The sequence below is a fragment of the Scatophagus argus genome, chromosome 19, assembly GCF_020382885.2.
Source record: "Scatophagus argus isolate fScaArg1 chromosome 19, fScaArg1.pri, whole genome shotgun sequence".
In the NCBI taxonomy this organism is placed as follows: Eukaryota; Metazoa; Chordata; class Actinopteri; family Scatophagidae; genus Scatophagus; species Scatophagus argus.
Window position 1 is genome coordinate 4,296,659 of NC_058511.1, and position 13,780 is coordinate 4,310,438.

Sequence of the window (13,780 nt, forward strand, 5' to 3'; positions counted from 1 at the left end):
GACCTAGCCATAAATACTATTTTATATGAAGTCTGGAAAGTATGCGATGACATACGTCATCATTTATAAATCTCAGAATTATTTTTGTTTTTTGTAATTTCAAATAGCCTATGTCACTGAAGTTGCAATATTTATCTGTCAGTGAAAATTTATTGTAGAAAAGCTCCTGTCCCACTGTCGCTTTCAATCACACTCTTATCACATATTGACACAGTTTTAGACTTTCCAAAGGAACAATTCGGTTGCCTTATGTCCCCTTTTGCCTTTTAGTGCCTGTGCCACAACCATAACAGAAGGGACTTTGAGGTTAGGGCACAGCTGCTACATGGGTACGTGGGACACAGACTGTCCACCAGATCTGCCCGCTCTCCATAGTGAAACAACAAATATAACACTGGCACTGCTTTCAAGGGTAACAGTGGCATTGTGTAACACACTTTACAGCTTGTGTACCATATTTTCTCTTCAGGTGAAACAAAAAAGTAAGGTAAAAAAAGTTTATTTTGGCTCCTACTTCTGTCTCAGCTCAGTTATACGTATCCCTCTGAGCTGAAGCACCAAGAGAATCTAACTGAAAAGCATCGAAAGATTGCAGTAACTCAACATGAAACTGACTGAGAAAGCAAAACCCAAACACTTTAATTAAATAATGAATATTGAAAAGTCACAAGTTTGGGTGACTCCTGAAAGGAAAGTGAAACAGTTCCACATTAATGATCAAACTGAAAGTCTTTCCCAGTATTCTTGTTTCTCAGCTGTTACATTCTTCTTGTTGTGTTCAGCGACAATGGGTTGCTTTTGTAACCAAAGCTGGGACTCTGGGTTTTGTGATGGTTTACTCTTTAGCTAAAGGATACTTAGTTTGTATGTGAGCCGGCAGGAGTGATTCAGGTCTGCAGTGAATGTGGGAGGGACTTTCCAGTCTTTTTTCTTTCTTTTTTTTTTTTTTGGAATCACGTCCAATAGGCAAGAGGCACCTTGTTTCATTTATGAGTACCTATAAAGGCCAAGGCTTCTTTGAAGGGAACTAACATAGCGATAACCAATATGAAAGGACACAGCTGAGGACATTTACTGACCACACTCTACGGGATTCTTCATTTTAATGCAGTCTGCTGCACTAGCTGTTGTCAGACATTAAAGCTCTGCCACAGGTATGCTGAAGATCTGTGACCAGGCCACCTATTTTTGTCTGTCTACATTATTGCAGTGTGGGACTTGCTTTTTCCATACAGCGCAGTTATTCCTCCACTTTGAGCTCTTTGTTCAAGTGTTTGCATGTGTCTACTTGCATATGTGTGTGCGTAATGCAAGGGTGTGGAAGGGTGTGTTTTTACTGTAACATGACTTATCAGACAGCAGAGGCAGCTAACTTAAATGTTTTGGAAAAGAAACTTTCTTTCTTTATTCCACTGTTGATTTCAGTTGTGGTTGTGCTTTATACTAATCCATGTCCCCTGCACTTTTGTGAGGTAGATCTCACACTCCGGTTTTGAGACTACATGGCTTCAGGTGGAGCAGAGGAAGACGATGGAGGCATTCCATTGGATATCGACAACGTGCACATGCTCCTCCAAGGTCAGTCTATTCCTGTAGGTGTTGTGACGTGTGATGAACAGCATGAATTTTTAAAGGCAGGTTAGCAGTCAGCAGCGAGTTCAGTATCTAGAAATGAGACAGTTACATTAAATGTTGTCTTGATGATGTTTGGTGAGAGTTGAGGTGCTAGGAGGTTCACAACACCAAACACTGACGATTTCTCTACATTACATAGAAGGAGAGCACTTGAAACATCACAGTTTACACGCTGCAGTTGGGAATTTCTCAGTATGAGCAGAATCATGACTTGTAAACTTTTAAATAAAAGATATCAGAAAATAAAACTTACTATGTTTTATGTGAGCTGAAAATATGCACTCTGATGTCAAGATGTGCACAATGTGATGCTATTAGAAGGTGTGTTTTTATGTAATGTGGCTGTGGTTTCATCAGTGTCCAGTCCTGGATATGTTTGTTTTTTTGAAAATAAAGATTGTACTTTACTTGCATCAGGAAATATCAAATAAAACAGATTTGAAAGTACACCAAAATAAATTGCTTGATCACAGAAGTAATGCACATGATAACTTAACTAAAGCTCATACTATAAGATAGATAATAAAATTCGCTATATGCATACTCACAAATTAAATCTGGCATTATGTTTGTTGGAAGCAGGAAGTTACTATTAATATGTTAAAACCTGTTTGTATTGGCCATGCCAGGTGAACTGGGTGGAGTCGAGTGTTTAAATATGCTCAAAGGTTTCCTGTCTTGGCAGGCTCTTAAACAAACAGCAGACTCACTCAGTCAGCTGTGGATCTCTTACCTGTCACTTCCATAATATAGTATGGAATAATGTTATATATAGTAAAAGCTTCATGTTTTGACAACAGAAGCTTAGGATCTGGTCTCATATCTGACAAGAACCAAGTATGATCAAAATCTCCTGACTCCTGACTCCTGACTCGAGTGTGTGTGTGTGTGTGTGTTAGAGCGTCAGTATCTATGTCTGTCGCTGTCTTGGAAGCCATCCCGTCTTGTAGCCAGATCTCAGCAAGTAGCCTTACGTTAGCTTAAAGAGGAAACCTGCCACTGTGGGTCATCTGGCATTAGACAAGACACTTGTGATGTTTAAAGAGACCTCTTTTCTCATTATACATGGATTTGTTGACTGTTAGTTGTAAACATGGAGGGTCGAGAAGTCCTTCAGTCTTCTGATGTTGGTGAGTAACTTATGGCCTGCTCAGATCAGGGCTCCCAGTGCTGTTGTGTCATTTCTGGATTATTACTGACTGTACAGCAGCATATTCCAGACAAGGAATGTCAGAGAAAGTCAGGTTTTCTTTTGAAGAATTTATCATGATGTATTTGACAAGTGTGTAGACTGCCATGTTAAAGGGACTGAGACAATCCAAGGATTCAGTTTACTAATTACTTACTGTCTGAACCTTTCTGCTGCTGCCAGCAAGCACAAACCTCCAACATCCACAACGAATGACTCATATTGTTGTGTTTATTATGTTACAGGCTGTAATCCAAATCACTGGTTTTAGTATCCAGTACTTCATAACTGCATTGATGCCAGACATCATTTTAGTGGCTCTTGCTCTGAATGTATACAGACTATATTTGTTTTTGTCTGTGTCCTCATCAGTGGAGCATGAACAGATTCAGAAAAGGACATTCACCAACTGGATAAATGCTCAACTGGCCAAGGTATGTTGTTATGTCACACTAATGCGTGAATGAACATTTGTTGCATTTGAAGAACAAGAAACTGCGTATCTCTTCTATGCTTCTCAAAGCAGTATTTCTACTGTGTGTGGTAAAAAACTGCTGATATTTTGGCAAAATAAAGACCTGGTGCTTTATCAAAGATACCCACACACAGAAGTTTACGTTCAGCTGTCAGGACATATCTTCTAGAGGCTGGAGTGGTTATGCAGTGAATGACTGATTAGAAAATTCGCACAGGGTTGCAGGTCTTGGTAAGCACCACTAGAGGTTACATGTAAGAAAGAAACTCTTTCGCGTGTACTGCCTTGCTTTACTGTTCCTAATATTTGAAATATTCTACCTGTTGGCCTTTCATTTTTACATGAGGTTCAATAAAAATTGTCTTCTGTATATTCCAAACCCTCCCTTTAATTTGGCAGATGTCTCAAGCAAAACTCGATCCAAAGGGCTGATTTGATGTCTTGTTTGACTGCCTGTCAATATGCAACATTTGGACAAGCGTGAGCTTCAGCATTTGAAAAAAAATTGTTTTGGACAAGTCTGCCAAGGGAGTGTTGAGGAACGACATGATGTCATGGTGTGGTAGGGCTGCAAGTGATATGGAGCGAGCTGTAGACCTGCTGACTCATTGTTCAGTCAGTGAGGTGCAGTGAAGCAGCTCACCATGGATATCGCTGGACGGAGACCTTGAGCTGCTTGGGACTTTGGCCTGGAATATAAATAGTTCTTTGGTGAAGCGGAACAGCACGTAATCTGAGTCCGGCCACCTCTTCATAACCTCATGTCCATATGACTGCATATTAAAACCACTGGTTCATAACCTGCCATCTGTTGCACCAGTCTGACAGCCCCCTGCAGGAGAGACTGTGCCGAAAGCTTTGACCCAGCAACCTTTGAATGAATCCTCCACAGTTTCAGTTCAGTTTTGGATTGGCAAAAAAAAAAAATAATAATAAAAAATCATATCATGGTAAAAATAAATGTTGATTTTACTGTTTCCCACAAAGAATATCACACTTCCCATAAGCACTTTTACTTCCTGTTGAACTCAAACTCAAACATTTGAGAAGTTATTTTTCCACAAGCCTTTTACTTTTACCACATGACACAAGGAAACCCTGAAAAACTTCCCATTTTGTGTAAAATGACACAGCAAATTTCACATCAGATACTACACAGTGACCCAGGGTCATTTCTGTCTAATTCAACAAACAAACAGGTGAAATTAATGGCAGACCATCACCTGAGCTCAGCCACTCCTTCATGTCGATGTACTGTGCAGCTGGACAGATAAATCAGTGAGACTGAACTGTGTGCACTGTTACAGAGATGCCCTCCCTCCTTTGTGTCAGACCTCTTCTCGGACCTCAGAGATGGGTCACAGCTGCTCGACCTGCTGGAGGTGATGAGTGGCCAACCTCTGGTGAGTTACTCCATCGTGATTCCAAATTCCTCGCAGAGATCTGTGATTAATGAAAAGCCAAAATAACAACAACAGGAGGTGATGTTGTAATTTGTGTCCACAGAAAAGACAAAGGGGCCGTGGGGTTTTCCAGCAGAGGGCCAACATTGAGACAGCACTGAACTTTCTCAAGAAAAAATCTGTAAGTTTTCTACAAGTAGAGAAAAGAAAAGACATCTGAATTTGCAGTTTGTTTTACTAACATTGTGCTGGGTTGGCGCAGATCAAACTGGTGAACATAAACATCTCAGATATCATAGATGGACGGCCCTCCATCGTTCTTGGACTCATATGGACCATCATCCTGCACTGTCATGTGAGTACTCATGGTAGAATAATGCTGCCACATGTTAGCCTGCTTCTGCGTTTGAGAAAGGGAAGTAGGAGGGGAAACAAAAGAAGAAACTAAAGCAGCAGCATTTTATGATGTAAAATTAGTATTAAAAATACTTAAAGCCTCCACTGATAATGAAGTCTGTACGGATCTTTGTTTTAGATTGAGGAGCTGGCCAGCACTCTCTCCTTCAGCTCTTGTCATTCCTCCCTTGACTCTCTGGTTAGCCTGGACTCTTGGTCTGGCAGCCCGGTCCCGGCTAGTCCGGTCCCTGCAGGCCGAACGTCACCTCTCCACAGACGCTTCCGAGTGTCTGCCAAGAAGGCCCTGCTCATGTGGGTCAGGGAGCAGTGCCAAAGGTGGGTTATCTACCATATATGAACCCTTAAATAAAGGCCAGGCCTACTCCTTTCTTTGTCATGTTTGCATGACTTTCTTCCTAATCATGTTTTGTCATCCTAAAATTCAAAGACTTGCAAAATATATGGATAAGCTAAAGTGCTGGTTGGCATAAATGAGTCAAAGCGATGACTGAAGTTTTGACGAGGACTGACATGATTGGCTCAGATCATGGCTGGCTGTGCTCCACCTGTCTTTCTCTCTCTGTAGGGTTGGTTGCTCTATCAGTATGAGGGACTTTAAGTCGAGCTGGAGAAGTGGGGAGGTCTTCTTGGCCATCCTGTGCTCTCTCAGACCTCAACTGGTGGATCTCTCACTGGTCCGGTCCAGAAGCAACCAGGAGAACCTGGAGGAGGCATTTTACCTGGCTGAGAGGGAACTCCACATCCCCCGCCTGCTGGAGCCTCAGGGTGAGTCTCATTACTGCAGTATTGCTGAGTAGTCCCAAATAATGTTTCACAGTATTTTCAAATAACAAGGAGCCTTTCAAATTGTTAATCAGATATTTACTGTGGATTTGACTATTTTGATGAGATATTTTTAATAAAATGTTTTGGGTATTAGTCAAAGTCAAAGTCAAAGTCAAAGTCATTTTTTTTATTAAAGGATTTTCAATGAATATTACTTTTTTAACTAATCAGAAGAGGTATTATTTTTCATGTTTATAAAGTCTTCTTGTGTATTCACCTGCACTTCAGATGTTGATGTAAAAGACCCTGATGAGAAGTCCATTATCACTTATGTGGCCCAGTTTCTACAGTACTCCAATGACATGCCAGCACCTGACGACCATCTGCAGGTAGGAAATCAAACTTGTACTGCAGGACTCGCAGCTGTGCTCTCAGTCAAGAGTAATAGCACGGCTGTTTGTGCCCCCGCTGCTTCCCTTCCCTGTTTGAACCCACAATCTTCTGCATGAAACTGAGGGGTCTTAATTATTTCCCCCTTACTCTTCTCTTTCCACTTCCTCTTCTTGTCTTCTCTTCTGGATCAGCTGTTTCCTCTGGCCCAACCCTCTTGTCTCTCACCTGTGAACTTGCCTGCTCACCTCACTCCAGCAGCTGCTGTGTCACCCTTACGTCAGGTAGCTGCACATCAGTCAAAAAAAAGGCCTTTTAAAATCAGATTTTCTTTTACTGTGTGAATGGTGCAGATTTTATTGACAAAAATTCAGCTGTATGTAATCGAGGTTTAGGATTTTTTTTTTTACATTAACTGTTGGGTCTGTATGAGTATGACATATACTGTTATAGGCCCACTGTTGTCCACATTGGTTAACACAGAAACGTATTTGCTGATGGTTTGACTTTTTAAAATGTAGGTCTCTCCAAGTGAGCGAGCACTAGAGGTGACTTGCTGGCTGCAGCGAGCCTACCAGGAGCTGTCAGAGTCATGGAAGGCGACAGAGAAATCAAGCTTTGCAGAAAAATATCAGGTAAAGCAAATCACAAGAGCTGGGAGAAGAAAACTTGTTGAATAGCCGTTAGAAGTTCTCACCATGTTTGGTTCATCAGGTGTTTCGGAACCTCAATGATTCCTTCACCGAGCAACGGAGACCAGTGATGACCCTCCTTTCTGCCATAAGGCGCCGCCCTGAGCTGAGCCAAGAGCAGTGCGCTCTCAGGACGGCGTGGGATCGTCTGGAAGAGGAGGTGAAGAAATCCATTGTGGATAATAAGCAGCAGGGTCGCATTCTCAACTCTCAGAAAGATTTTAGTGACCCTTTGCACATTTGTGAGGGTGCTTGCTCCTGAGATTGCTTTTAACCTGGAAAAAGTCACCTGCTCATCCACTTCCTTTGTCTCTCTCCAGGTGAATAAGAGACCAGGTTTTGTGCTTATACCAGGTTGTGTATGTGTGTGTGTCGTTCCTCAGCTGCAGAGATGTTCAGCAGACCTGGACTCGAGTCTTCCACCTCCTCTGGACTCAGTTGTTGCGTGGCTGCACCGTGCAGAGGAAGTGCTAACAGAAGAGGGAGGGGAAGAGGAAGGTCACTTAGATGCTGCGAAACAAGCAAGAGCTCAACAAGACACACTAAAGGTTACTTTTATTTTGAAGCTGTGAGGCGGCATCATAACAATATTTTAAGGATTGATACACATTGTTGTTCATTTCAGACTTTAATTAAGGAGATGAGCCATCACGTTCATATCCTTGATACCTACCGCAACATGGATGAATCAGGGAACGCGGTTGTGCCCCTTGAAAAGTTCGACGAGATGAAAAGACGGTACATGACAATTATTATTCAACTACTTTCATTGTAAAATTTTATTTAAAGGGATATTCTCAAATGGCCATTTAAAGTCAGTAATCTCAAGTTGCCTACAGTTTGATTTTAATAAAACAATGCCTAAACACCTCCTCTACTTGAAAACAGTTTAACCAACATTCGAGTCACTGCCAAGTATCAAGGGATCAAGTTGGAATACCAGGAATCTCGTTACACTGTGCGAGATCTCTTGGGCCACATCAATGCTAAAGTTCAGAGCTGGAAAGCTCCCTATAGATCCCGGGAGACAGTACTTGTGCTTCTGCAGGACTGGCATGTAAGTATCTGAAAGAGCAGGACATAAAATCTCTTTACTCCAGTTCCAAAAATGTGACGAGCGTTATTGTGAGAAAACAATGAATGACTCACACAAGGATTCTGGGAATAAAAATGTTAATATTCTTTCAATCTTGTGAGTGTGCTAACTGAAAAATACAGCGAAAGTGATGACTTTTCTTGGTTCGCTGTCTGCTAGGAAACAGTGGAGCGCCAGTGCCTGCTTTTGATTTTGATGGATGCTCTCCAAATCCTAAAGGAGAAGGCAAGGGCTCATACCAGCAAGGCGGCGTTAGGTACGAGCTAACTGAGTGTCTGTGATAAGAGTTCTGTATCAGGGACAAAATCCTAGCTTGATCTTTATAGATGAAAAAAGTTATCATATATATATATACTGTATATATATTTTTAAAGCCAAGTCTTGACTTCCCTCTTCTCTCCCAAGGTGAACATTCTCAGCGTGTTACTCGTCAGGTGAAGGAAGCAGAAAGTGAAACTGAACTGGTCACACAGGCTGTGATGGCTATCAGAGGGACTATGGAGAGAGTGGTGTCTGCGTGGGAGACTTACCACAGCTGCTTCACGTCTCTGCAGACATGGTTGGCACAGATGACACATTCACACACCCATTCTCCTGCTGCTGGGACGCAGGTAATTTGATCTCGGAAAGATTCCTCTCAATGTCAAGTGTTTTAACGCTGCAATAATGACTGTGGAATATTTTAAGTTACCATATATCTGCTTGCAGTAAATCACAAATTGATGCTACAGAAGTAAAGCCTTGGATTCACCTTAATTTTGTTGTTCTTGGTTTTGGTTGTTGTAGGATATGAGTGAGTGGATGTCATGTCAGGCAAAGTTGAACGAGGTGGGGAACTTTCTCATTGAAGTGACAGAGTGTTCCACAAGTCTCGCTCTGGTCGAGGAGCTCAGCAAGGTCAACATGCATTGGGCTGAATGCATGAAGAGGACAATGTTTGTAAGTATGCACAGACTTTACATGAAGGTATAATGGGACATACACACATCAGTAAAAGTTGTTAAGGCCACGAAGCATGTCTTCCTTAGGAAGTGTCATCAGAACCCAGTGTCAGTCCCCTCTGTCTTCAAATGGTGCATTCACTGACCCAAGAGACAAGCTCGCTGCTGAGGCAGCCGCTGGAGGTGGCCTCAGTCCCGCTGAAGGCTAACAGACAGAAACTACAGGTAGGCAAACTCACAACTGAATGGATGCATAGGCAGATAAAAATCAGCAGCAAACCATAGATATAATTTTAATATCCTTCCATGCCTGAACTTCTTTTTTACTCTCTTACTTTCTTTTTCTCAGCTACTGAGTAAAAAGATGGCCAGTGTGGCCTTTTCATCACTCAGTTCATTGCCAGACTTTCAAACAAGCCACATAGAGAACCTCCAGCAAACTCTCCCACAGGTACTCTGCTGCAAAAACTAATTGTGATGCATTTCAACAGGCATAAATCCCCCTGCACAGGTGACCACGACTCCAGTGATGTCCAGATTTTATGAGACTAGAAATTGTCGCAATTTTCATGTGTTTGTTGTTGATATTTAATACTGTGTTGTAGAGTGACAGAATAAGGATTCTAACTGCTTGTACAACAGATGCTTGCTGAGGCAGAGAGGGCCTGTGGAGAGCTGCAGAGGGCTGCGTCCAGGCTGGAGGGCCGTCTGGCTGAGCTGGACCACTGGAGCACAGAGGCCCTGGACTGTCACCAGCACCTAAAGGAGGGAAGGCACAGAGGACGCTCTGGGGTGGAATCTACAGCCAAAGTCAGCAAACTAAAACTTTGTGCACCTTTTAATTAGGCATTATTTTTGGTTTTTATGTTAAAGTCATCCCACATGATCCCAGAGCCCTTTCACAACAATAATTAGAGAACATTATAAACATGCAGATTACAAATGATAACAGCGTTCCGGTTTATACATGATTGTCACTTTGGAGATAAATATTAGAGTCATGCAGATCTTTTGTATGGCCAATCATAAATCCTAAGTGTAGTGTTTGTTTTGATTTATGAAATATATCAAAATTGTCAAGATAAATTATGTCATATTTCAAATTGCTTGCTGGTTACAAGTTTGGTGAAACAGGCCCAGAAATGTTACTAATAATGTGTATGACTTGTGTATTTTTTTCACTCTCTTTTGTTTCCATGTTTGATCTTATGAGCTGTTGTTGTTGTGCTTTAGAACGGAGTTTCCCATGCTTTTAAATGGGATTGTTGCTCTAACAGCGTGAGAACCTTTTCCATGACCTTCCAGATGATTATGATGCCAGATATTGCACAAGTTGTGATGTGTGCACAGACTATCTGTTAGCCAGATGAAATAATGAAAAGGTGATTTCGCTAACACGTATCCTAACATTCCGTGAAGTATGAACGTACACTGAAATAGTGCTCAGTCTGAGTGACTTGGTCCAAAGTCAGTGGGCCACTCAATACTGCATTTGGTGTGACTTTAGATCACGCATAAAGCATAAATGAGTTTGGTTTAATATTTAAAGTAAATATTACTGTACAGATAACAAAATATAGGCTGTGTAATCCTTTCAAGGCACTGGTCTCCCGAGGCTTGCAGCTGGAGAGCCAGGTTGCAACTGAGGGACAGGATCTGCAGGACCTTGTGGCACGAGTGCAGAAAAGCTCTCCTCTGCAGCACCTCAGTACCTGTAGCTTGAAGGACAGGATCTCGGTGGCAGTCTCTCACTGCCAGGTCAGTTACATCACTGAAAATAACCTTATTCAGTTCTCAGCAGTTCGTATTTGTATGACACTATGTGATTTATATGTGTTTTATTTCTTCAGGACATTCTTGGAATGTTTAGCTCCCTTGAGTTTCTACAACATGTGGAAACAGCCCGTCGGACACAGGAGCACCCTGAGGCAGGGTTATTTGTTGTGGCCAGAACCAAACATGTTGACCAGGTTGGGAATGTTATCCTGCAGAGTCAAGTCCCAAATCAGGCTTCACCTGAGAGTCCACCTGAGACACCTCAGCAAAGGACAAAAGATCTCCGGGCTTGGCATAAAAACCAGCACATGAGCTCACAGGATGAACCAGCAGTTGTCACACCCTCTGTCCAAATCCAGATGTTGCCTCAGACTTTGGAGGAACCAGTCCCTCATGTTCACTCTGCACTTGCTCAAACTGTAGGAGAATTTGAGCCTGTGATCCAGCAACAGTCATTTTCCAAATCCCATGCACAAGTTTCAAGTCTGAGTCAAAATGATCAACTTCTTACTACTGTGATCCAGGGTCCTGTTGGACCAAAGTGTCCAGAAAATCCAGTTCTGTCTCAACAGTTAACAAGTCTCGTTCCAGAGGAAAAGGAAAACTCAACCTCCTCACAAACTCACATGTCAAAATCCAGAATAAGAGGGCATTCGAGCACTCTACAGAGTAACAAAAGATCTCCAATGCCTCCAGTGATGGTCCGCAGCGAAGTTCATTCAAAAGCAGAATCAATGGCAAGGAGCAGACTGGAGAAAGCCAGGTTTCGTCTGCAAGGACGCATCCAGCAAGCCATCAAGTTGTTTGGTGGCAGAGAGATTTCAGAGTCACAAGCCAAAAGGAAACAGGTACAGTTCTGAATATTAAATGATGAAGAACAAGAATGACAATCCAACTTATTGCTTATCAGTTGCTTAAAGGAGAACAAATCCTTTTGATCCTGAAACATCCATACCCTTAAAACTCAAAATGTAATTTTAGTTGGGACACATTCTTTAAAGGTCTGCGGTGTTTTGCTTTGCACAGCTGCCAGTTCTGTATGTGTATGTTTGCCCAGCTTATGTCTTTCTGTGCAGAGAGCTTTAAAGATTCTGCAGCCTGTCATCCTTGAGGAGTTCCTGGGTGCAGTGGAGGGTTTGGGGGCCTTTTGTACTGGAGCCCAACTGCAGGAATTAATGCTTCTCTCTGACTCAGTCAGAAAGCAGTGGGAGGTATGATGGGGACACAGAGGACTGTTATGTCACTAGCAAGGGCTGAATGACTTCTGTCGTAAAGGAAGGTTTAATTTAATTTTAAAGGCAATCTAAAGGCTTTAATTGTACAATACAGGTGTATTTACCAGATTTTATTGTTTTCTCATCAATTTTAAGACAATAACACCTCAACAATTGTAAAATTGATTAATATTGATAAGAGCTGTTGAAGATTGATATTATTCTTATGTCTCACCCTTCAAATTAAACTAAGGAGAGAGTTAGCTTAGCATAAAGACTGAAAATAGTGGGAAACAGCCAGCCAGGCTTTGTCCAAAGCACCTCTAAAGTTCACCTATGAAGACATCATATCCGGATCATTCAATCAGTACAAAACAAAGTGTAAAAAATGAAAATTTCCTGTCATCATGTTAAGCTGTTTAGTTTAGCTGTAGCTATTAAATGGACAGAAATGAAAGTAGTGTTGATTTTCTCATCTGCCGCTCAGGAAGAAAGCTAATTAACATGCTTTCCCAAAATGTCTTTGTGAATATCTTGCTTTTTGAATAACCCCGCCTGTAACACAGCAGCACACATTTCATCAGTGGAGAGCCCATTTAATTCAGTATTTTTCTGATTGCCTTCAGCTTCATATTAAAAATGTAAGTTTCTGCTTGTTTGTGTCAAATTCAGGATATACGCAAAGAAATAGCCGCCTTTGTTCCCATCTTATGGTCTAAGATGAGAGAGGGAAAACAGTCTTTGTCTGTTGTTCAATGTGAGATGCAAACTAACACTCCACATGAAGCAACTGACCAGACTGACCTTGTCTCTGTGCAGCAGCAACAGGTATTTGCATAACTCTGTAACATTTGCATTAACATCTAGTTATGTTGTTTTGTTTGAAAAGCGTGCAACTCTGGTAAATGACCTGATTTCAGTTTCTTAGAAGTTTCTCATTGCTCACAGGCTGTTATGGATGGAGCTGCATCTGTTGAGGAATGCGCTGAATCGCTCCAAGAGCTGTGTGAAACGCTAACACCGAGAAAATCCTCCTGCCTGGCAACAGACCAGCTGAGGGAGTCAGATGAAGTACTGGAAATACAACCCAGTGACACAGTGCTCCTGTCTGACTGGTAAGAAAATACTACAAGGAGACATAATCTTCAGGTGTAATATATTACAATCATGTTCATCATGTCAAACACAATCATATTTATGAAGGAAATGATAAGAGCTGTGTCTTTTTTCACACTCGTCTCATTTGGATTTGTAAATCAGCTTTTAATTTATAGGATCTATAAGCAGTGAATTGAATTTAAATTGCATTGTTTAATTGAGGCAGACAGCTTATTAATTAACAACTGTCAGTCTGTAATCCTTGAAGTCTATTAATTTTAATGAGGTTTCTGAGTGGGTCTAACTGACTGGAGTCGACCTCCCACTGATGAACATTTCTTAACTCAGCAGGGGACGGCAGCTCCCGAGAAACACCCCGCAGAGAGCGACTGGCGTGTCGGTCAGCACTCAGCAGAGCAACAACCTCCCGCAGGAACAAAGAGTGGAAAGCCCACAACAAGACCTCTCACCTGTGAGCAGTGTTGCTGATGTCCCAGTCGAGAGACAGGATGATGGGACACAACGCAGAGGCTGTGGTTCGGGGAAAAATCTAAAGTCCTCACTTCGAGCCAAGGAGCAGCTGCTAAAAGCTCATCTACTGCACATCACAGAGAGCAGTCAGCAAACCCAAACCCAAATACAGGTATTACTTACACACTTTTTCATGTTCTCTTTATCTAAACATTTTG

General features: G+C 41.9%; 1 protein-coding gene across 23 annotated transcripts in view; it reads left to right on the top strand.

Annotated features, from left to right (window-relative positions):
- LOC124050106 (nesprin-2) overlaps window positions 1–13,780 on the top strand; it is a 76,008-nt gene that overhangs the window by 5,246 nt on the left and 56,982 nt on the right. For 16 of the 23 annotated variants that reach the window (XM_046372238.1, XM_046372249.1, XM_046372246.1 and 13 more), the window contains exons 1-27: window positions 27–1,154; window positions 1,477–1,578; window positions 3,197–3,258; window positions 4,607–4,702; window positions 4,806–4,883; window positions 4,965–5,057; window positions 5,238–5,434; window positions 5,685–5,884; window positions 6,173–6,273; window positions 6,469–6,558; window positions 6,796–6,909; window positions 6,989–7,126; window positions 7,350–7,514; window positions 7,592–7,704; window positions 7,855–8,023; window positions 8,222–8,318; window positions 8,468–8,673; window positions 8,849–9,001; window positions 9,091–9,228; window positions 9,353–9,454; window positions 9,646–9,813; window positions 10,603–10,761; window positions 10,854–11,627; window positions 11,856–11,990; window positions 12,666–12,821; window positions 12,942–13,108; window positions 13,440–13,734. In XM_046372238.1, coding sequence (XP_046228194.1) covers window positions 1,503–1,578; window positions 3,197–3,258; window positions 4,607–4,702; window positions 4,806–4,883; window positions 4,965–5,057; window positions 5,238–5,434; window positions 5,685–5,884; window positions 6,173–6,273; window positions 6,469–6,558; window positions 6,796–6,909; window positions 6,989–7,126; window positions 7,350–7,514; window positions 7,592–7,704; window positions 7,855–8,023; window positions 8,222–8,318; window positions 8,468–8,673; window positions 8,849–9,001; window positions 9,091–9,228; window positions 9,353–9,454; window positions 9,646–9,813; window positions 10,603–10,761; window positions 10,854–11,627; window positions 11,856–11,990; window positions 12,666–12,821; window positions 12,942–13,108; window positions 13,440–13,734 — 4,242 coding nt within the window. In that variant the 5' untranslated portion in view covers window positions 27–1,154; window positions 1,477–1,502. Of the gene's footprint in view, window positions 1–26; window positions 1,155–1,476; window positions 1,579–3,196; window positions 3,259–4,606; window positions 4,703–4,805; window positions 4,884–4,964; window positions 5,058–5,237; window positions 5,435–5,684; window positions 5,885–6,172; window positions 6,274–6,468; window positions 6,559–6,795; window positions 6,910–6,988; window positions 7,127–7,349; window positions 7,515–7,591; window positions 7,705–7,854; window positions 8,024–8,221; window positions 8,319–8,467; window positions 8,674–8,848; window positions 9,002–9,090; window positions 9,229–9,352; window positions 9,455–9,645; window positions 9,814–10,602; window positions 10,762–10,853; window positions 11,628–11,855; window positions 11,991–12,665; window positions 12,822–12,941; window positions 13,109–13,439; window positions 13,735–13,780 lie in introns of those variants that run through there. The other 7 variants (XM_046372240.1, XM_046372262.1, XM_046372239.1 and 4 more) reach the window with 6 other exon arrangements.